General features: G+C 40.6%; 1 protein-coding gene across 4 annotated transcripts in view; it reads left to right on the forward strand.

The window, feature by feature from the left end:
- PTPRB (protein tyrosine phosphatase receptor type B) overlaps positions 1 to 22,734 on the forward strand; it is a 62,733-nt gene extending 39,999 nt beyond the window's left edge. For 2 of the 4 annotated variants that reach the window (XM_063155056.1, XM_063155058.1), the window contains 17 exons: positions 232 to 513; positions 1,692 to 1,970; positions 3,870 to 4,019; positions 5,230 to 5,473; positions 6,627 to 6,733; positions 7,238 to 7,337; positions 8,760 to 8,843; positions 8,947 to 8,964; positions 9,068 to 9,149; positions 9,608 to 9,698; positions 10,841 to 10,917; positions 11,730 to 11,864; positions 12,916 to 13,038; positions 13,241 to 13,404; positions 14,507 to 14,642; positions 17,037 to 17,157; positions 20,320 to 22,734. In XM_063155056.1, coding sequence (XP_063011126.1) covers positions 232 to 513; positions 1,692 to 1,970; positions 3,870 to 4,019; positions 5,230 to 5,473; positions 6,627 to 6,733; positions 7,238 to 7,337; positions 8,760 to 8,843; positions 8,947 to 8,964; positions 9,068 to 9,149; positions 9,608 to 9,698; positions 10,841 to 10,917; positions 11,730 to 11,864; positions 12,916 to 13,038; positions 13,241 to 13,404; positions 14,507 to 14,642; positions 17,037 to 17,157; positions 20,320 to 20,351 — 2,225 coding nt within the window. In that variant the 3' untranslated portion in view covers positions 20,352 to 22,734. Of the gene's footprint in view, positions 1 to 231; positions 514 to 1,691; positions 1,971 to 3,869; positions 4,020 to 5,229; positions 5,474 to 6,626; positions 6,734 to 7,237; positions 7,338 to 8,759; positions 8,844 to 8,946; positions 8,965 to 9,067; positions 9,150 to 9,607; positions 9,699 to 10,840; positions 10,918 to 11,729; positions 11,865 to 12,915; positions 13,039 to 13,240; positions 13,405 to 14,506; positions 14,643 to 17,036; positions 17,158 to 17,307 lie in introns of all 4 variants that reach the window. The other 2 variants (XM_063155057.1, XM_063155059.1) reach the window with 2 other exon arrangements.
- The last annotated feature ends 1,438 nt before the right edge of the window (positions 22,735 to 24,172 follow it).

Raw genomic sequence — 24,172 nt, forward strand, 5'->3', positions numbered from 1 at the left:
TGAAAGAAAAGCAGTCAGCACTGTTTTTCTTTCAAAGACTCGGGAATATGTTACAACTGTGAAAGTCACCATCATTAGCACAGGTGCAGTAACTGGCTTTGTATATGAGATAATACAAACTACTTTGTGATGCATGAAGAAAGTAATCCATGTTTCATTTTATTTGTCTTGTGTAAAAATTTGTTAAGAATCTCTTTTTCTTCTCTCCTTTTCCCCCCCCTTTCTGCATAGCACCCAGCCCTCCTAACACCGTGTCATTTACCGATGTTGCAAACACTTCTTTATCAATCACTTGGCTGGGTCCTCCAGACTGGACAGACTATGATGATTTTGAGGTGCAGTGGCTTCCAAAGGATCCCCTCACAGTATTCAATCCCTACAGCAGCAGCAAATCCAAAGTACGCATCATCTATGGCCTGCGACCAGGGAGGCTCTATGAGTTCAGTGTCAGAACTGTCAGTGGCGGCAGCTGGAAGACATACAGCCAGTCACAGTCTGCAACTGTGAGAACAAGTAAGTAAAAATTTCCCTTGCACCCTAACACTCAGCTGAAGAAGATGCAAAACTGTAAAACATTACCAATTCCTTCTGCAATCAGTAATTTACATTAATAAATTCATGAATGACAGTGATGAATTCAGCTAGATCTTAAGCTCTTGCTGTGTGCAAGGTCAGCTGTTTAAAGACTGATAATGGACATACATTTATAATCTTCATATCCAGAGTCAAGCTGTTTGGTTGCAGAGCCTAAATCACTCAGTTTCAGGGGTAAAATAAGGCTGAATATCCAAACTTCTCTGGTGGTAGTATATTGAAATAATCATGTTTCTGAATGATAAGACAGGAAGGATGAAAGAAACTGTGCTGTACTAGATTTGAGACTGGAAACAGTGTCTTACTGCTCTGCATTTCTGCCCATGTCTGTGAATCTGATTCATCTCTAGCTGTCTCTAGCAACTTCAGTAAAAGGCTGATTTGAAAAGTGACATGAAGTTGTAAAAATAACCGAGTAGTGGCAAATCCTCATGTTATTTGGGGTGGGATTCAGCTCTAAATTGACATCTATGTTTAGTAAGCTATATACTCTTTAATACAGCATAATAATTAAATTTTCTCCTGTACTTAATCACTTAAATGTAGATGCCTGCCATCTGAGACTGAAATCCTGTTTTTGTTACAGGTTACATGATATAAATTGTGCTCCCATATTACATGGATGAAGCATATTTCTATGTTATGTTTTAGTAATATGGACACATCACATGCTGCCCAGGAAACCAGATCTGTCATGAGATGACAGTATCAGTATTTACTGATATAAGTGACCACATGAAGCCTCCAAATAAGTTGTAACAACTTTCTAGAAATCCATTTCTTTGTGGTGTTGCTGTTCATGTTAAGACTTCATCAAGTAGGACTGAAGTCGTTTCCTTGTTTTCAGAATTAATTACTGGAGCTTCACAATGCTAATGGGGCGGATGTCACTAGATCTGATTTCAGATGGCTAAAATGAGTTAGCCTTACATAATAATCAGGCAGCACACATTTGCAGGATAACTGGGAATTCTGAGTCCCAGCCTCCTGTTCTGATCTGATGGTTGATGCAGAATCTAGGAGCTGTAGTGTGAGCAGACAGTGTGTGACACCTGTCCCTTTTCCCACTGAGTTTCAACTTCTCAACATTTCTCTAGAGCCAGACAAGATACAAAGCCTCCACTGTCGGCCCCAAACCTCTACTGCCATCGCGTGTTCCTGGACTCCTCCTGATTCTGACTTTGATGGCTATAGCGTTGAGTGCAAGAAGATGGACACCCACGAAGTGGAATTTTCTAAAAGGATAGAAAAAGACAAATCTCTACTTAATATTATGACCCTTGTTCCCCACAAGCGATACCTGGTGTCCATCAAGGTGCATTCTGCAGACATGACGAGTGAAGTGGTTGAAGACAGCACCATCACAATGATTGATCGTAAGTGCAATTCAGAGTTGCCCTGAAGACAGGCACTGAGCAGCAATAAGCAATTGCTTGTGTTGCTTAGGCAGTAAAAGGAGTCCTGAACTCCACAATTGCCACTGTGTGGAGTGGTGGCCAAAGTAGACTGAACCCATTCTTTGGTCTCTGTTGTGACAGACCATGCAGGATTTTGACTATATTGCCTCTCATTACATTGCCAGACCCAATTATTTGGCTCATTCATTAAATATAGCCTGAGAAACATAAATACTTTGTCCTCATCATCACATGCCTTGTTTTCATCAGTTGTCTTCATGCTTGCTTCTTGGCTTTCTGCATCTGGCCATCTGTACCCCTTATTGATGGTAGCCATCCTCAGCACAAATATCCATCAGTAAGGACATTGGATTGTAGTACCACAGTATCTTTTGGCATCTATAGACTCTTTTGAGGTGCTACCTGGCCAAATCACCTGCAGGACTTTTACCTGAGGGAGGATCCAGATATCTATAGCATGTGCTTTGAAATAGTTTCTTCCATTTCTCTACCCATAGGCTGCTGAGTGGAATGTATCAGTAGCATCTGCTGGTACCTCTGCACTGCCAGGCATCACTGCAGTCAACAGCCTGACACTGCTGACCCTAGGGCTGCCCCAGATTTTACACTACATCAGGATTCAGTGGGACAGCACAATGCAGAGGCCTGCACTGTTCCAGGGCTAAACTGAAAAATGAGAGGAGAGCCAGGAGTCCTATATTCAGGGACACCTCTGTAGCTGCTTTTTAAAACTCACGTTTGTGTGAAATGCTAGATCATAAAAATTATGTTTGCTTTGGGAGCTATTGAGCTAAGCTAGAGTTCAATCACCAAACTACCTTCTCCTTTGCCCCTCAGTTGCCTTTTAATCTCCTTCCTCTATCACAAAGGATACTACAAATCCAGATGTAAGACCTAGTTATTCATGTCACAGGAGGTGAGACTGAGTCCTGTTTGAAGGTTTGCTGATCATGTTTATTCTTATTTGGTTTATGTTCATGTTTGTTTATTGTCACTTACTTGTTTTGAACACTGCTGCTCTCCCAGACCCTGGTTAACACTGGAGGCCCGACCTCAAGGGAGCAAAAAAAAATTGCAGCTAGTCTTCATAGATGTAAGAGGTCTAGCTAAAAAGCATATAAATGTGTGAATTTTTGGATCTTTTGGCATTCTAAAAGCTTTTGAAATTTAGCCTTCTGCTTACAGTTTTTATATGTTTCCCATAAGTGCAATATAGTTTCAGTACTACAGATTTTTAAAAGAATCAGTAATGTAGATCCTTAAAATCCCCACCTTTGCTGCACTTTCTTCCCTGTGAACTTCACTTTCCAATTTACTTCTACTGTATCAATGTTCAAAGTATAGTTTTGTATCATACAAAGAATATTCCTATTGAGATTCTGCAGTCAGTCTAGAAAATGGTACTCTGCAGTTGAATGTTCTGTCTAACGCTGGCTGTTCCTCTGGAAAAGAAAGCAGAAATATATATGCTTGAAATAGGTAATGTCTGTAGTATGTTAAGTGGCCTCCAAATGCTTGGCTTAAAACTGTTGTTTTCAGCAGCTACAATTTCTGCTTTCATAGGCTTGACACGACTTTAATGCATTTCCATGTGGGCTTCTGCAGGAATTCGTACTGAGGAGGTGTCACTCCTATTATGGTGAACACACTGCTGGATTGTTTCATCTTCTGGCAGTTTCACTGTGGGAGGTGAAGACACTTTCTTCATTGCAAAGAGAGTAGAATCAGAGACTTAGGTCCAGGCAACCAAGATTTATTACAAATTGCATTTTCCTTATTAGGTCTAGCTCACAGCAAGTACATGGTTAATGCTTTTTCTCTATTTTGTATTTATTTTTTATTTATTTAATTGTTCAGGTCCTCCTCAGCCACCTCCAGATATACGAGTGAACAAAAAAGAGGTGCTGGTTACCAAATCCTCCATCAACTTTACTTTTAACTGCAGCTGGTTTAGTGATACTAATGGAGCTGTGAAGTACTTTACTGTGGTTGTGAGGGAGGCTGATGGTAAGTGTCATGATTTAATGCTATTCTCTCCATAGCCAATAAAATTTCCATGGGGAAGTACATCCCTATCACTGCACAGCAACAGGGTTTCTCCTCATCTAATGGCTGAGTGTCATACGGGTTTTGGATCTATACTTCCTCCCTAGCCTGAGGATATAGAGAGTCCTGTTGTCAGAGAGTCTGTAGCAGCTACAGAGCTCAGAGAGAAGCAGTACTCTAGATTACACTGTCATGTATGTTCAGACAATTTTTGTAGTCAAAGGCTTATGTTGGTTGCCATTGCCAGTGAACACAGATCCGTGCCTTGCTGTGCACAGATTTTGAAAGGTAGTTTAAATGTTAGGTGTGAACACTAAAAAGCAACCCCTTTGGAGAGTCTCAGTAAACCATGCTGAGAAGCCACAGGTCTGCCAGGTGATGTCTGCTAACTGAAGAGAAATGACTTTGCATGCAGCACTATAAAGCAGAACAGAAGTGGTCCTTGTGACATGCATGTAAACCTCCCTTACTACAGCTTACCTATTGTTGAGATGTGTGTCTGGCAAATCAGATACATGTCTCAACAGTTTATACCTTGTTTTTTAAAGTGGCTTCATTTGCTGGCATACCAGGACATATTTTGTGACCTTTATGAAAGTTTCTTAATCTCTCTGTCCATCAGCCCTTAGGAAAAAAAAAAACAGATAATATTTCCACTGTCTGCTTTGTCGTGTTTGAGCAAACTATAAAGCTCTTTGAGAAGGACCACTCATTGCCATAGCTTTGCCTATCTGAGTCTCTTCCAGTATTATGAATTTACATTCAGGGGGTCCCTGCAATTTCCTACTGTAGTTTTTCTCTATATACAGAAGAGTTGTCAGTTTATGGGGTTTTTTACTTCTTTTTAAAATAGCTAGTAGTAGGATCCAGGAATCTGGATCACAAAAACTCCCTACAACAGCACAGGAAAAAATCATAGCAATTGACTTGTGCATGCCTATTGCAGCAAAAGTTGCACTGAGGACTTGTGATGAAATCTGGCTAAAAAATAATAGAAAGGTTGGTACTAGAAACAAGGTACCCTAAGCATTGTAGCTTTGTATTCATGAGGTAGCCTCCAAGAAATAGAAAACTGGATAAGAACATGTCTGTCAAGAGCTTGAGCCTATAAACCTCATCACATTAATGGCTGTGGCATCTAAACCTTCTGTCTTTCTCTGCACTGGTGTAGGCAGTGAAGGACCAAAGCCTGATGAGCAGCACCCGTTACCCTCCTACCTGGAGTACAAACACAATGATTCTATACGCATCTACCAGACAAATTATTTTGCCAGTAGCTGTGCTGAAAACCCTGACAGTGACTATAAAAGCTTTGACATTAAGCTTGGAGGAGAAATGGAAAATCTGGGAGGAAAGTGTGATCCAGATCACCAGAAATTCTGTGATGGACCTCTAAAGCCTCGAACTGCATACAGGTTAGACTCATATTGGTAGTTGTGCTCTTATATTAGGCTTGGTGTCATCTGGGTGCCTCATCCACTTGAGCTTCAGTAGATTAGTGACTGCATTGTGCAATGTTCTTTGTGTTTCACTGCAAATTCATGAAAGCTTTATTATCCATGGCCCTATTCCATAGGTAAGAACCAGTCATCCACTAGCATGGGAATGATATGATTAATTAGGCACAAAACTCTGTGCAGTGAATAGGTTTATTTATTTACATCAACTTGATGGGAAGCTCTCCTATTGCTGCTCAACATTTCTTTGGAAAGACTGAAGACAACTGGCTAAGTTAAGGCAAGAAGAAGGCAAGCATGCTTCACTCAGTCTGGCAGAACTACCCCACTTGTTCTTTTGGAACAAGCTAGAAAAACCTGGAGGCCGTTCTATCCTGTGGCACCATTCTCAGGCTCCAGAGCTAGGTCCAGGTTAGCTGTAGGATGTAGAAGAGAATGACTGCCAAGACCAGCCTCAGCAGTTACACTGGCTGGGAGACCAAACAGTGTGGCTCAGTGACACCCCCCACCACAGGCAAATACCGTCCCAAGAGACCTGCAAGCTGCTCCCTGGAAAGCCACATGGACAGAACGCCAAGGGATGCCCATTGTGCTTCTCAGCTTCTTCATCATCATTAAAACAGTGCTAGCCTACTGTAGGCTGCTCTCATTAGGGCACATTTCCCAAAACTTCAGTCTGGGAAATACCCACATTACCAGGAGAGTAAAGAGGATTATAACATTTATCCATTAGCACAGTCGTGCCCAGCCAAGTGAAGGGAATGTGTGTCCCTCCTGAGAAGCATTTCTGAGTCCTCTCTCCTCTGCAGCTTCTGCTAGTCCTGCCTTTAGACATGGTCAGGCTGTGTGTGCTTGCAGCCAGGGCCCCATCTGTTACCTCTGCCAGGGTACCTCAGGGCCCTCCACCTGTACTGGCTGTAGTCCCCCATATTTAACTCGGGGATAAGTATTAATAATTCAGTCGAAGACTGATTAACTCAGGTGTCTATATTAAGAATTATCTGTGGTCAGTGGAAAGTTTTTCGTTGTCTCAAAGGGGCAAATGAGTTTTTACTTTTCTGCTCTTGGTTCTGAACATCTGATGAGCCATTTTTTTTACTGTATTTTCTAGAATCAGCATACGAGCTTTTACTCAGCTTTTCAGTGAAGACCCAAAGGAACTTCCTAAACCGCTCTTTGCAGACACCTTCTTCTCTTTACCGATCACTACAGAGGCAGGTTGGTTTCAGGCTGGTATCAGTGACTGTGCCATGTGATTACATATTGTGCCTAAGAGTACTCTGGCATCTAGAGCTATTTGTAAGGAGTGGAATAGAGCTTGTGCATGTCCTGAGAGCTGCTCTGAGAGGAAGCTGACTTGGCTTATCTACCTCTACTGGAAAATTCAGAGGACTGCTTGACAGAGCTGCTGAAAGTAGAGAAAAGGAGAAATGCTCCTTGAGGCTATCACCAAGAAAGCTTCTAACTGCAAGAGAACCACTCCTATGTAATGGAGTTTTTGCTTTCTTTTACTGGTTGGGAGTGAAAAATTTTGTTTAATGGTTTGAAAAAATGAGGACAGAAGATCAAGGCCAGGTTTTAGCTAAGTGTTTTAATGCCTTAGATTTCCTTGTATTTAGCCACTTTCTTCAGCTGATAATAACAGAACCTCTGAAAGTTATTGATTCTCTGATTCCTTTGATCCTTTCCTCAAGATACATAAATACACTGTTTTGTTTCTAGAGCCTCTCTTTGGAGTTATTGAAGGTGTGAGTGCTGGCTTGTTTCTGATTGTGATGTTGGTGGCTGTTACTGCTTTATTTGTCTGCAGACAAAAAGTTGGGTAAGCTGACTCCCTTTGTCAGTCTCTGTTATTGAAGTCAGGTCAAATTATATTCATTTAAGTAATACAATTTATAAGGCTTAGCTAAAAATTGGATGGATGCACTGAACTGTTCAACAGATAAAATCTATGTTCCCCCAAATTTTGTACACACTAAGTATACAAATAATGACTTGCATATTAAGGAATCTATATATGCTTAATTCAAAGGGTGTCAGAATTATGTCATAGAGGATCCTTGTAACTTTTAGTTTGCAGTAGGAGTCTGAATAGTTCTGAATAAAAAATGGTTTATCATTCAAACTTTTATCTTCTGGGAAAAAATGTCTTTTGTCAAAAAATGAAGTGTTTCAGATTAATTGCATCTGCATTGTAGATGGGAAGCTTTTGAAACTGTTCCTTTAGACTTTATCATTTCAATGCAAAAATACTGAAATGTGACATTACCTCAGTGTCCAAAATATTAGCTCAAATTTTGCTTCTCATTTTTTTGTCAGTTATAGTTGTATGTTTCACATTACAGATGAATCTTAAATAGTGAACTTACATATTTTTTAAAAATTAAATACTGTATGTTGACTGAAAAAATCTTTATCCATTTAAACTATTTTGCATGACTGAGAAATGTGAAATTCTTTGTAGTTTCTGAAATTAGAAAAAAACCTCAACATTTCCAGTGCATGGGAAACACTGCAAGTCTGAAATTTAGTTCTTTTACTGATACAAAATTAGGTTGATATGTTTTTGAATTTTTCAGAATTTCAGATTGAAACAAAATCTATTTTCTGACTAGTCATGGCTTTTAGCCAAAATTGATAAACTTCATTATAGAATGCGGTTTCTTGTTGTGAGTTATATACCCAGCAGGATGGCAGTAATACTGCTATGGTTTTCCCACATCAGACATAAAGAGAAAGTGTTCTCTAAGGGAGATGTCTTGAAGGAGGAGATGGCAGCAAAAATATGAAAGGCATATGAAAGGCATACACTAGCTGTGTGGAGTAAGTACCACTTCTGTGGCTTTCCCAGAGCCTGCTGTGGTTATGCCGCTCACTCCTGCCATGAATGTGGGCATCTGCTTCAGGTCTGGTCTGCAGAGTGGATGTGCTGGAAGCTGTAGACCTTTTACAGCTCTGCAAATCTACCTCCATGTTCCTCTACATGTAGAGAATCAACTGATTTAGGGTCCATCTTAGCACAGGGCACCCTCCTTAATGATGGACTGGGCTGTGAGTGTTTCAACAAGAAAACTCTGAGCCTGAGCTAAGAGCAGTGTCACAGGATCAGAGCCAAAATTCAAAACACACTGGAAAATGGTAAACTGGAAAAAAAGAAATTTAAGAAAGTATAACTTATGTCCTTGCCAGCACTTACCAGTTTCAAAACTTAATGATATAACAGAATATCTTCTTTCTGTTCCAGCAATGGCCATGAGAGACCTACAGCGAGGCTGAACATTCGCAGAGACAGGCCACTGTCAGTCCATTTGAACTTGGGGCAAAAAGGGTAATGTAAAAAGTTTGGTTTTTTAACATAGCATTGTGGTTGAACAGAGCCATCTGATCACTTACTGATGAAGTGTTTCTTTTTCTTTTGAAATAATTTCCAGATACCGGAAAACTTCCAGGTAAAAAGAAAAAATTAATACCTAAAACCTTCTTGGTAGCCAACTGGATAAATTATGACTGTGATTCATCCTGTGATTTTCTTCCTCCTGTTGAATATTTCAGTCCGATCAAAGTCAGTCACTTTGAAGCACACTTCACCAAACTTCAAGCAGACTCCAACTACCTTCTGTCCAAGGAGTATGAGGTGGGATCCTAACCTAGGCAAAGGACTTGCTTTGTGAAGGGGCGGGATGACTGAGTCAACTGGTTAATGTATTAGAAAGGCCTGCATTTGTTTGTATTATTTACACAAATCCAAAAAAGATGGAGCATTTCATTTGAACTCCACTTGTCCATGTGCAGAAACCAACTCTTCATTTGGCATGTTCTGGTTGGCAGCTTCTGCCTGATACTTGTCTGGCTGAGATTAGGAGCATTTGTTTGTATGGCACATCTGTGGGATAAAGTATGCAAGGCACCCACCAGCCATGCACTTGCTTTAAAACAGTATGATTACCTATGTAATTTCAGTTTGTTTTTTTATAAAAAAGCACCTGCTTTCTGTCCATGGCCTTTGATAACTGATGAACACTATTTCACTTTGTGTTGTCTTGTCCTTTAATTATTTTCACCTCACATTTTATTCCTATTCCTTTTTTGCAGGACTTGAAAGATGTGGGTCGAAACCAGACATGTGACATAGCACTTCTGCCAGAGAACAGAGGGAAAAATCGATACAATAATATATTGCCCTGTGAGTTTTAGCTTTGGTTGTGTAATATTGCATCACACTAGCTATTTTTCACTTTTTTTTCAGCAAGCCTAGTGGAAAAGAGTGCAGCCAATCCCTTTCCTCCTTTCTGTCCAAGATGAAATATCTGTGCCAGCTCAGGTTCTTGTGCTAGGAGGCAGATGATGCATGGCCCTGAATGGCTTCACACAGACCAGTAATTTAATTTCACACTAGAGGTGTAATGACTAGCATTCAGTCCAGGGAGAAAAAGCTCCAGCTATTAGGGGCATTCAGTCACTGCTGATAACAAGGATAGTAGAAATAACAGTAGGGTTTTTTACATACAGAGTATCATCCATTCAGTGCTCTTTGACAGCCTTGCCAAATCTTTGTTCTTCAGTGTACACTAAACCTACTATACAATATAGAGCTAGTGTGATTCTGCATGGTAAGGTGTGTAAGTTAACCCTGTTCCTCTCAGGCAAGACCCGTCTGTTGTTGAGAGTTTCTCCCTTTAATCACCTACGTGTCATTTTGGAGGTAGAACATTGAGGAGGAACACCACATAACTCACTGCTCCACATCCCCACTAATGGATGTGGCATGTGCTGGCAGCACAGCCTCTCCTGTGTCCTGCCTGCTCATGCCAGCAATGACACCTGACTGAGATCCAACATGGCACCATCTCATGAATCAGTGTCCTGGCAGCTCAGGCATTATATGTTTCTGTACAGAGGGCCCTTCACCTACAGAAGATGTTTGGCCTGCTCAGCATTAGCTCAGAACACCACTGAAGTGCAACTGTTCTTTCAAGGGCAGAGCTGGGCACTGCTTCCCAGTACAGCATACTGCTGTTAGGATCAAAGGAGGATGCTATTTTGGCCCTTTTGTTGTCATAACAAATCCTATGCAGCTCAGCAGAGGAAATTCAGTATATTTATTGCATCCTTCTTACCCATCTATCTCCTAGTCTCTGGAACACTCCACAGCACTCACAGATTAAAGAGGCAGTAAAACCAGCAGTTATTCCTTACAAATTAGCTCTTCATATAAAATCTTGTAATAGTGCTGGCAGTCCTTTCACAAACACATTTCTGTAAGTGCTGAGAGGGACTGAAAATCAAGACCTAGCCCTGAGCCTCTTGTAATCAATTTCTTGCTAGATGATACATCAAGAGTGAAGCTTTCCAATGTGGATGATGACCCTTGCTCAGACTACATTAATGCAAGCTACATACCAGTAAGTGACTCAAGGGTGGTGTTTTACAATCCTCCTTCCAGTGGTTTGGGTTTTTTCCGTCATCTAAAACTGAATATAAAGCTGGATGGTTAAGGCTCCCCTCCCCCTTCCTTGATTCACTTGAGCTAAAAAAATAAGAACTCATTTTGTGGGTGTGCTGAAAGACTGTGGCTGACTACCATTAAGTTAACTGTGAGTGATTTACCCAGCACTTAAGGACACTTTCTAGCATTGCTATAGTTATGTAAGATAGCAAGTCTAATTGGCCAAGGACATATTTTTAAAGGTCGCTGGTTTTATACAGTGTCCACAACAACTGTAGCTATCACTGCAGGTGGCATCCTCACTGTAGAGCTGTAGCTCATCCTGACAGCATTGGCACCTTGCAGGGTGACAAAACTGGCTGAAATTAAATTAATGCCCTTTGCCAAAGAGTTATGATTGATAATAGCAGTGGCTTTAGCAATCCAGATTTCAAGCCAGAATTCAGCTACTTTATTAAAAATGACAAATAAAACAAAAACCCCTAGCAGTTTTAAAATTGCTTGAGACTGTGCTAAACACAAAAGAACAATGGAAAGCTTTGACTGTCACGAAAGGGACAGTATTTAGATAAACTGCCACCATCTCTTCCTTCTCTCTGTTCCAATCAGTCATTTGCTTTCGGGTCCAAAGCAACAATTTAGCTTTCAAAACTATTGTCCCAGGAAGGGTTGCTGCAGAGCCCTGTCTGCAATCCCAAGCCTTGTTCAGTTGTTTGAAGATTTTTTTTCTGCCCTTTTGGAAACTAATGGAGTTCTCTTTATTTGCAGGGCAATAATTTCCGCAGGGAATACATAGCAACTCAGGGCCCTTTGCCTGGAACCAAAGATGAGTTCTGGAAGATGGCATGGGAGCAAAATGTTCACAATATTGTCATGGTAACCCAGTGTGTTGAGAAGGGCCGGGTAAGCAGTGACTCTTCTTTGTTATTAATGTCTGTTTTAACATCTATTAAAAGTTTTTGCTTCTTATTTTCATCACACTAAAGCCAAAAAGAGCCCAGTCAAGGAGATACACAGCATGAAAGAAAAGGTGTAATATAAAGACTGGAGACAGATGAAGGCTGTGAAATGAGGATACACAGACTGTCTCAAGATCATGCAGCATGTCAAGGCTAGAATTAGGAACAGAGCTCAGTGCTTCTGGTCTCTAATCCAGTACTTTGTTCACTAGACAATTCTCTTCAGCATGCAGGACAACCACCAACAAAAAGTGCCTGTTTGTCACATCAACTCTGATCAACTTCTACTTTAAATATAAGCTCTGGAGAGCCAATGTTGTTCAGTAAATACATCAAATTATCTCTGATATATAAGCCCTAATGGAGTTAGCAAAGAGACCACTCATGCACTTAACACTCTTCCTGAATGCAGGTGTAGCATACCTCCCCAGGTATGACCACGTCCTGTCCCTTTGTAAGACAGTGACTAGATCTGTAAGAAGATTAAACAAACTTGAAGTAGTGATCCTCTGGTAGCACATATAGGGTCAGTTCCCCTCAGCTTACCATTTTTTCCTGGGGAGAGGGTGAAAGCCAACACAGAATAGGATGTGTACCTTTCTACATCTCACTGGTTCCAAGTGGGACCTTACTGCCATGTCTTAGCAAGAGGTGAGCAAGGGGCACTGGAGGCATGGCTCTCATCCAAGCAGAGATTTGAGAAGTGTTGGCACAGAAAATATGCCCTATAAGAAGTCATCAATGAAGTGCTTCTCATTCCCTCCATCACAAATGAATTATGAAAACTTCCACTTCCCCCATGCTAACCCATTCCCATGCCAGACCCTGCTTATTGACATGGCAGAGAGTTGCATCTCTCTCTGAATTCAGCTGCTGCCTTTCTTCCTTCATCCTCAGGCCCAAGAAGTCTGAAGTCTGCTTCTGCCAGTGCAGGATGGTGGCATTGTTTGTAGCTATTTTGACCACTAAATCTGTCTTTCCTTGTGTCCCTGCAGGTAAAGTGTGATCAATACTGGCCCCATGACCAGGATTCCTTGTACTATGGAGACCTGATTGTTGAGATGCTGTCTGAATCAGTGCTCCCAGAGTGGACAATACGAGAGTTTAAAATCTGCAGTGTATGTTTGCATTTTTTTCTTTCCTGATTAATTGGCTTAAAACACTTGCAAGGCTAAATTAGGAAGGTTTATTCTGCTGTACCATAGTTGCATCATGCCTGACTCCCCTCTGGTGGAAGCTCTAGCATTTTCTCTGAGGGTACCTGTTCTATGTGTCCCTTCCTCTCTTTCCCTGATGACCCACACTTTTGAATCCCAACAGGAAGAGCAGCTTGACTCAACAAGGCTCATTCGTCACTTCCACTACACTGTATGGCCGGATCATGGTGTGCCAGAGACCACCCAATCCCTGATCCAGTTTGTCAGAACTGTAAGAGATTATATCAACAGGACCCCAGACACAGGACCAACTATTGTACACTGCAGGTATGTCAGCAGCAAAACGACAGTGGGACTGAGCCCTTGTGCCTACCCTTGGGAAGATCCCAAATCTTCATCCCTGTTACACTATGGGCAGCTGTAGGATCTGAGGGATAGCTGATGGTCTTAAGTTTCCAGATACATCAGAGCAGTATTCCCAGGGCACATGCATTCACCCACAACCTCACCCTGGAGATGGCTCAAAAATTATTCTTAGGGAACCATTGTGTCTCTGTGGTACCACTGCAGAGCATGAAAGTGTCAGCAGCTGCCACTGCTCATCAGCTTTTGCATTCTTAAATTGCCCACATGCTGCTGTTGTGGCCCATCACTGGAATCACAAAGGGGTGTTTAAAAGGTAAGATATACCAGGGGTGAATCTGACTGTGTGTGGATGTTGAGACTAGCTGACAGATCCATCCTTCCCCCGTTCTGACTGAGATTCTCTTTTCCTACTGCCTTTTCATGCTCTTCTGCTTTTTCCATTCCTGGCAGTCACAGGACTGCAGTTTTCTCTCAGTTCTGTGGTGCACCACTACACTTGCATAAAAAATTGCAAAATTGAACTGCCTGATCTGTTTCCACTGGCCAGATAACTGCAGCAGAGTATAGGGCTACAGAGGGTGAAAGAGTGCAATTGGTGCTGTATCTTCTGATAAAGCCATATGTTCACTGGTAGTACCTGATTGTAGTATCTGAGCCCTCCACCATTATATGGGCTGAGGCTTGTGTCTTACATGACCCTGCCTGTGTCTGCCTGGACAGCATGTGCTGTAGCATGTCAGATGTCTGCTGTGTCCCACAGCTGCATCTCTGGAGAGAAGAGGTTTCAAAGTTAGAGTCAGGTGCAGTCTTTCAGTGTATCTCAATGACTGGGTTAATCCAAAGCAGAAAGCAGTGCAGGCAGTAGCAGAGATACCTCTACCATTACTATCCTTTCCTCCTTCCTAAATAAATTCCGTTATAAAGTGGTTTAAAGACCCAAAGATGCCATTTGAACAACTTGCTTTTCACCCTGGAGATCTGAACTTCACAAAAGTATCACATGAAGATAGTGAATGCTTTGATCCATCTGCTTTTGAATCACTTGGTTTGTTTTCTTTTTCAGTGCTGGTGTTGGCAGGACTGGCACATTCATTGCACTGGACCGAATTCTGCAGCAGCTGGATTCGAAGGACACTGTTGACATTTATGCAGCAGTCCATGACCTAAGGCTTCACCGTGTTCACATGGTTCAGACAGAGGTAAGGTTTGGATAGCTTGCTATGCCTACAGTATGTAAAATCAGTCTCATCTTAAAGGCTCTCAAAGCACTTTGCACTTACTCCACTGTGAAATACGAGTTAAATGTATTTTAGCTCTGTGAGAATTTCCAGTTCAAGTCTTTTTCCATTGGCTCTTTTAGAGAAGATCCAAACCATAACAAGTTACAGTTATGCTTCCTGTAGATTTCTCCTTTTTTTTGCTCAGGCCCATCATCACCCCAGCAGCATTATGCATCAGGCACTTAACAGCTCACAGTTGCTTCACTGCAGAGTCCAGTAAATGAGCTTTAAGTGGAGATAGGTCCTTCAGGGATGGGTTTGGAAGACAAGCCTAAACCAGACAGATAGGTTGGCATAATAGGAAAGAGGAATGCAGGACAGAGAAAATTAGATGTATGCATTTTTAAAACTCTGGCCGCTGTGACCTTGTGCCTTTGCAGTTTATGTTTTATTGAGCTGTTCTGTCATTTTCATTACAATGATTTTGGAAAGTTGACTGGCATTCTTCTAACATACTATGGAAAAGCAAGTACATTTGTACTCAAAGTTTAGAAAAAGTAAATGTTTTGTATTTCTTTCGTGCTTTTAAAATGGCAAGAAAATCATGTTATACTGATAGGAGCTAAACATTTAGGAGCTGATTTAATAAAGGTGTTCACTTGTGGAGTTACTCTGTACATTTTCCCTGTGAACCATTAATAGAAGAATGAGAACAAGTTTGATGTGTCTGCCTGTGGCTTGATAATAATGGAGCTCTTTGCTGCAATTTGGAAACCAATGTGTCAGTGACAGTGTTTTCTGATAGATTAAATGTCTCATATGGGTATAAAGAGAGGCCCAGCTGGGAACACAAAACAAAGGGGCTCGTGGAAATATCTTAATTGCAGAAGACCTTCTTTTGGAGAGGAGACAGGTTCCCAGTCTAGTCTCTGCATCTTCAGAGACAGATCCTCCTACATTCCCCATCATCTGTAGTCTGCAAAGGCAGACAGACATCTCAGGAGGATGGCTCTTTTTCCCTAGCTGGAAAAAAGAAGCAACAACCTCAAGAGCCTAAATTTGACTTATAAACAACTAAAGTTGTGTGATACAGAACCTGCCTTTGGCATGAGCTTGGCATGACATCTGAGTCAAAAGGCAGCCAGATCCACACAAAAGTCGAAGGCCACAGTACCAGCATACTTGGCCATATTCAGTCACAGGAAACCAGCAGCAACAAAACAATGCCTCTGCCTCAGACTTGGCTCAACCTTGTCTAAGACAAGGGACTGGAGGTGGAGACAGGCAAGGGAAAACTCTGTGCATCAGCTCAAAAGGCAGCATGCTCCAGCAGCAGTAACCATTCCAGTTGAAAAATGGTCTTTGCCTAAAGAAGTCTCCATGCTTGGCCACCTTTCCATCGTGTTGGTGGTGGGGTGCAGGGTTCAGCTCTGCAGAGAGAGCAGCTGCATGTGCATAAAGGCAGATATCCTCACTTTCTCAGAGCCAGAGCACTGAGAGAAAGACACAGAGCAACAGCTAAAGATGTGAGGGGGAAAAAATACATACACTTATTGGAGAAATTATGTTTTTGAGATAATGTTAAAAAGGTACACTTTGATATATAAACATGCTCAGCCTGACTTTTGGGTACCATGCTGCACTAATTGAAAGACTATTATGATCTATGTCATAAACCACAAAGAGTAGCAAAACATGAAAGTTTAATAAGCTATTCTGTCAAGATAGTTTGGTGAGTAATCAACAGTCAATAACATGCTGACCCTCCTTACTTTGGTTGTGAATGTCATCTTAGCTCTATTCTATGAAAGACACTCTTCAGAAAAGACTGTCATTTGCTGTATAGTCAGAATCAATCTTAGAACTTATGCTAGATCTGAAAAAAATAGTGTTTTCAGAGATTTTTCTGATTTTTTTCAGAGATTCAGGTTTCTCACAGTTGTCTGAAATATTTATATGTTATTGTAAAATTCTGTGGAAAATATTTCTTTTCAGAACAAAAAGAAAAATCAAAAATTGTTTGTCTTTCCTGCATGCTTCCCTGTGCATATTAATTATTCTATATATACTTTATACCAAAGCATTCAGAAGTAGTAGCTATCCAACACAGCACCATGTGAAATTGCACTGAAAGCTAAAGCTTTCACTAATGGCATAATCTGTCAAAACATACTGTGTTCATTTATATTTTACTGGTATTATTTCTAAAGAGAGGTGATCACAAAAGTTTATTCTATTACTAGTGTGAAAAGGAGATTAATTTTAGAATTGTATTTTAATTTTTAATACCACCTTTGATTTTTTTGAGGGAGTTAGCTCTCATAAAATTAAGTTACAAAATTCCTCAGTGTCTTAAAAACAAATCTTTTGCAGTGTCAATATGTGTATCTACATCAATGTGTGAGAGATGTGTTAAGAGCCAGAAAACTTCGCAGTGAACAAGAAAATCCCTTATTTCCAATATATGAAAATGTGAATCCAGAGTATCACAGAGGTAACTGCAAGTTTATCAAATTGTAAAATGTTTCAAATGTAGTAGCTCACTGACAGTGTAATTGAAGGGGAATTGTGCTATTCTTAACCATTGATATTTCTTTACTTCCTGGACCATCATTTGTTCTCTGTGCTCTTTTCATTCTTGCAGTTGTGTCTTTATTTTCTCTATTAGTAGTCATTATAGCATCACTTCCTGCTCCTGCCTTATATTTATGCTCTCGCTATCCATAAGCAACCGAGAATGTTGACAGCACTCACTGAGCTCTTCTGCCATTCATGGAGTTCAATTTCTGTCTGCATCATCCTCATCTGCTGTTGACAATATAGGCAGCCTTGGGAGACTTCCCATCTGCTTTGACTGGAAAATGTAAGTGTCCCAGGCTGTGCTCTTTCTTTCTCCCCAGACTCCCCATCATTGTAGGCTCCTTTTCCTAGCCTGTATCCAGTCCCTTGCTGATAAGAGTGGCAGGAGTAGCAAACCTGGCACTAGCACTGCCCTTCACCTCCTGGGTCCATGGCCAGAGGACCAGTGTGGAGAAGCTGTAAGCAGTGGTGACCATGTGCCTTGGTGCAGCTGATTCCTAAAGGATGTAGAAGTTTTTAGGGTCAAGACAGAAGGATCTCAGTAGTTCCACAATTTTGGACATTAGGAATTAAGATTATATCATAAGAAATCTAAATAATTTTCCTGATCTAGGCTGTAGAAATCAGAGTTGTCATAGACAGGTAGAACAGGCTTGGAGGAGACCAAGAACTGAAACATCCAGGTTTCACATATTGAGAAACGAAGCAGAGGTGGGATCTGAACTTTAGCTGTAACATCCATCACAGCCAGTGCTGTTCCCACACAGCCACCTCTCAGAGCACTGCTCAATCTGTGTTGTTTTACTTTTTCTAATCTCATTTTTCCTTGCTTTCAGATGCTGTTTATTCAAGGCACTAAGAATGTTAGAGATATCTGCTTTTGTGAACACATTTGTGAACTAGGGGTTTTGTTTTGGTTTTTTTATGTATGTATTTCATGCACCAGAAAGGTGCCAGACCTTTTGGATGAGACTGTGTATAATTTATTGGTCTGGTGATTTTTTAAAGATATATAATTTAAATGTAATAGATATTAATGTATATAATTGTATTTTGGCATTGTGTAAATATGTATATTTTTTCTATATTGTTTATATTAATATTATGCTTCAGATAATACTATTTTTTTCTTATCACAGTTTTTATAAACTGTTCTACATAAACTATTTTAAGTTGTATGGCTAACAGGACTGCTGCATTTGGGGCGCTATTGGCATGACATGGAAAAAGTCCTATAGAGAGAACCTCATTTTTAAAAAATATTTCAGTGTTTGTGTGAGATGAAATAAGCTACTATTAAGCAAGGGAACAGTAGTCCTGTATAGCAGTTACAATGTTACTCTACACTTCAAACTTACTGCTTTTCATCTGACAAAAATGGGAGTAACCCATATCACAGTGACATACCTTTTACAGAACTCATTAACAACCGACCAAAACAGTGTTCACCTCACTAGAAGCAACTGTTTCAGTCTAGTGTGACATAGTAGAAAAATATCAAACAACATACCTGCAGTGAAGTCTAGCAGACCTTTCTCTGACCACATACTCTGGGGGGAGACAGGTCACATACTGGTTTCTTTACACTGGTTTAAGAGAGCAGAATCAGACCACAACTTGTGTCTGTGCACTTTCATGTGTGTAAAATTTTTATTAAGAGAGGTGTTCAAAGACACTCCTCAGACATTTGTGTTAACAAACCTGTGAGGATGTGAAGTCTGGCAACTTCCATAGCTCATCAGAAACAATGCTGTACCACGAGAGCTAAAAAAGTAGAGAGATGGCAAACATTGAAACAAAGACATGTAAAGGTATATATCCCACAGTTTACTCAACTGGAGTAAAGCTGCACTTTGCCCCAAGTGTTGGTATCTTTCAAATGCCACTTGGTTTCACAGTGGGACAGTTTGGCCCCAGCATGTCTCCATAGAAAGAGTTCTCCATTGGAATGTTACATGATGTCACCACCACAGGGGCAGCTAGAATGGAAAAAAGTTCATCAGGGAATGTAGGCTGGCAGGACTGTCCTGATCATAGAATCATCTTATGTTTTGGGTTGGAAGAGACATTAAAGATCATCTAGTTCCAACCTCCATGCCCCAGGCAGGGGCTCATTGCTGAAAACATGTTTAAAATTCAAAACGTATCAACTTAATTTTGTATCAATAAAAGAACTGAATGACAGCAAGAAGTACAATCAAAGAGCACTTACCAGGTATCCTGCGCAGCCAAGTGGATTGTGCACAGCCTCTCTCTCCTTTACAAAGAGGCATCTCATTCAAGGGTCTAAACACTCTGTTCAGCTATTACTTATCTTTATAAAATGCTCCTCAAACAAATAATGAAAAGCCGGTACACAGTTCATCTCCACCACGAAAAGGAGGAAGGGCTTCATAGTTCTTCTTTCATATATCTACCCATACTTTTCGTAGAGAAAACGTAGCATGTTGCTGAAGACAAGTGCCTAAATTCCACTTCTGTTTTGGAGAAAAAATAAATATTTCTGAAGGCCTTCTGAGAATCAGTAAGTAGCTAACTGAGCGCCTAACTGAGGAACTCCTGTGCCACAGCAGGACTGTGCATATCCATGTTACTCCACTCTTCCTACTCCGTCTGGAATGTTATCCTTTCTTGACCAAATACCTTCAGATGCCTCAGAAGCCACCCTTCAAATCAGTTGTCACAACTGCTCAGAACATGTAAACTTGGTCATTCTTTTTAGGTGTTTCTGAATGAAAATACTGCTCATCTCTCCTGCGCATCCTCTTTGGTACCACACAAACCTCAAAATTCACCACCCTTAATGGAAACCAAAGAAGAAGGGAACTAGCATTAGGGTGGAAGACATTTTCACAGAGGAAAGCCTAAGCAAAACCACAAAGAAATGAGCACATTTTCTGCAGATGCCTTCTTTTCTCTATTTCCTTTGCTAGATGGCTAGGTTAGCAAGTGAGGACAAACAAGCATTGGTAGCTTTAGATCAATTGTTGATAGGGCTCGTAACTTCTGCACTTAAGGCATGGTGAAAACTGCTGTTGTGTTACATGCACTGCATTTGGTCCTTTCTTTTTTGCAGGGGTAGCCGAGGAACGAAGATCACCATGTTAGTTACCAGCAGTACAATTACACTGTTAGCACACACCAAGTGTACCCTATAAATTACCTCACACTCTATAGCACCACGTCATTTTCTAATGCTGAGGGAAATGGAGTTCACTCAATGCTATATGATCTGAGGGCAAAAGTCTGATTGCATGCTCTGTATGTGTGTTGTTCATCATTTTCAGAGACACACTCATTCTGCAGTTTATTTTATCATTCTCAGCTCCCTTGTCGGCAGCTGCAGAGTTTGTACATGTGTACCCAAAATTATGTCATAGCAAACAGCTAGTTTCATCTTTTCTCCCAGCTAATAATGGACAATGTTCATAAGCCTCTTCCTCCTCATCACTTCATAACATGACAGATGACCTTAAACACTCTGGCACAATGCTCTTGAGCAGCTTTACATTTCTGCCCATGTAGGTCACACCTGAGACTGTATACACACGTTATTGCTCTGGTTCTGCTCTCTAACCAATTCTGCTCATATGAAACCAGTGTAAATCCACTGAGAAAAAAAAAAGTATCTATGTAGCATTTTTTTTAATATACAACACCTACTTATCAGTATAAGTAGTTATATTTATTGTGCCTCTAAGCTGAATAACAGGACTGATGGGAAATTGTTAATGTAGGAAAAATACATTTGAGGGAGCTCAAGGAAAAAGATATCTTTTGAATGTCCTTGATGATGTTCAGAATTCCCTTCTTGATGTTTCCCAATAATAATGTTACAAAGCAAAGCTAGTGTTGTTGCTGATCCATAAGCTAAGATTTGCACACTTGGAGCCCATCCTTTGAATCTCTGCATGGTCCACAAACTACCTGAGTACTTTCATGAAAGTCAACTGGAATGCTTGCCTGAAGAAAAAACTGTTCCACTTCTGAAGCACTTGCAGGGTTGGGCTTTTAGGTTAATTCAAATTTTTGTATTGAAAGTTATTTAATAATGAAAAAATTGTAATAAATATTTTTTTTAATCTGTGCAATAAAATTACAAGATCCACTAGCAATTGTAGGGAAAAAGTAGATTTTACATAGCTGGAGTTGATAAATGATATTTTTTGTTACTAATGGAACACAAAAGTGGGTGAGAGAAATAGGCATACTGTGAAGATGTCAAAAAGTGCAACTTTATACATTTTTCTCTGCTGCTATAGTTATTTAGCAATAAATAATGCCTAAAATGCCAGAAATATTATATTGTGCCATAATATGCAATGAATTTCCTTCCAATTGTAGAACAGAGAAAAGAAAATGTGTGAGCTTTACGTTTATATAATGTATTGTATATGGTTATTTACTCTTTGAAAGCACAAAGTTAAACACTAGACAGATAGGAGTACATGAGCACTTAGCTGTGCTCCTCAGCCTGAGATTTAATATATGGACTAGAGGGATGAGAACAACAGGCATCAAATCGATCTATCAGCATCTCTCTCCAAGGCCACAGAACAGAGAAATGCATCTGACACTCAGACAGACAGCCTACCACAGCCACAGCTTCATGCCCAAGGAGTGCCTTGGCAGGTGCTTAACATTTATTCAGATTTCTTTCAGTACTTCTGACATACAATTTGTGTAAATAAAATGCATTATAGAATGAACACCACTCCCTTCATGGCCCTGTCACAGATGTCTGGACTCTGGAGCTGTGAGCTCTGGGACCTGTAATCTCAGGGTCCTGTAACTTTGAATTGAAATGAGTGCTCACCCCAGTATTTGAACAACTTGCTGTAGACCCCATGCCCTCAATTGTCTCCCTCACACTGACAAAATCAAACTCCTGACCTGTTGGGAGCACCTCTGTGGCCAAAGCAAACTGGTTTGTTATCAGTGATCTCACAGATCAACAGCTGGTTCAAACTGGGACTTTTTGTTTCAAGGCTTGCAGGAAATGCTGGAGACTAGGGACCAGCTAATTGAGAAAAAAATGTGGAACTGGAACACACACAGTGTCAGCAAAGCAGGTAGTCTAATATTCATTACAGTTTTACTTGTTTCTTGGTTTGTTTGAAAGCTAGAGAAATACTGTAAGTAACATTAGGAAGCTAAATATATATTGCTCTAGAGCAGGGCAGTACACTATAGTGAAAACCCCACCACTTTGAAATTTGGCTAGCCATAAATTCTCTGGCAGTGCTTGGAGTAAAGTGTCTGAAAAACATCTTCAGTATTTATTCCATGCTCATATGCAATATAATTACTTAAAATTGTGTTCCTAACAAACACTGGGTGAACACAGAACTGTGCTACTATTGTCAATTTAATTTATGCATTTAAGTATATTTTTATATTTTTAGCTACAGTCAACAAATCAAATATATTTGAGTGTATTTTACACATTTTCAGAAATACTTCATGAATAAAACATTCATTTTAAAAAATCGTATTCTTGTCTTCTGTTTGACTGCCTTTTCATTATGGATTTCATTGTCCTGCTGCTCAAAGGAAAGGTCATAAGTGAGTTTGATTTCAATTGAGACAGTCTTCAGAGAGCATTAAATTCATCAGAAGCCTCAGCCTGCAGGGGGAAAAGAGGCTCTGCTGTTGCCCACTGGCCAGATTAGTGCCCATGTGGAAAGATACTGTTGTTGTCTTCTCCTCCCTGGTTTTGTGCCCTCCTTTAATAAGCCAGATACTGTCTGGGTTATGCAGTGGATATTTGAAACCACACTGGGTCTTGAACTTGAGTGCCTCTTATTTTAGAGACATTTTGCCAGGCAGTTGCACCAATTAGCAAAGCACTGCAGCTCCATCGCTGCCTGCCCCTCGAGGATCTGAGCCATGCTTTTTAACAAATGTATTTCTTCTCCTCCTGCTCTCCAAAGGTCTTAGAAACCAATAGCATAACTGTCCTTGTGGGGTCATAGTGCTTGGCAGTAGTGTGTTTGCTGCTAATGCTCTCACTTACACCTTATTGGTCATCAGAAGCGTTTAAGACAAGTTTACTTCAAAGAAAGGATGATTTATTGATGTGTACTGTGAACTATTTGCTGAGGGGATGTGTATCAAAGGTGGAGGGAGTTGTGAGATTTTTTTCTTCGTGATATAAAAGTTTATCTCTGAGTTCTGCTCTGTCCTGAAACCAAGGTAGACACCAAAGAGAAGTGAAAAAGATAAAATAATGTACAGTTAATATCTCCACACAAGAAAAACAAAGCCAACATGGCAGACAAGGATAGATAATAATCTTTTGACAAGGTACAGCAAGGAAACTAAAGGGTCTCTTCTAATTCAACAAGATCACAGTGGTTGATTCCTGTTAAAATATCCCCAGAATCTAGTTTTTAACTTTGATATTTTTACGTGCACTTGATTTGTACCCGGGCTTCATGCCTACGAGCTGGTGGTTTTGCCTGATAAAGTCAGCTCCTGTACCCTAATCTCAGTTTTATGTCTGTGCCTGTCTTCACTAGCAGTTGCTTTATTATGCCCCAGAAATAGCTGCTTAGGCATCTTATGGCAGGCAGGACATGTCAGTGCTGGTATATCAGCAAATACCACAAGTGAAAATTTCAGATGTTACTAGCCAAGGCTTTGCACTTCACTCTGGTACAATACCATTCCCAACCTGTGAAAAAAAACCAAAAAACAACAACAAAAACACCACAGGAGAAAAAGAGGAGGAAAAAAGCATTTCAGTTAATTTGTGGAGATGTTCTAAAAGCAGGAAGCCCTTCTCCTGTTGCATGGTCAGTGCTCTGTGGGGCTGGGGGATGCTCTGCAGTGGCTGCACAGACCATGGGCAGGCTGGGAGGGAGCTGTGGCGTGGCTGGGCTGGATTGGTCACTGAGCCACCCATGGGCTCCCCCTGGAGCTGACCT

This window comes from Melospiza melodia, chromosome 4, assembly GCF_035770615.1.
Source record: "Melospiza melodia melodia isolate bMelMel2 chromosome 4, bMelMel2.pri, whole genome shotgun sequence".
NCBI classification, from domain to species: Eukaryota; Metazoa; Chordata; class Aves; order Passeriformes; family Passerellidae; genus Melospiza; species Melospiza melodia.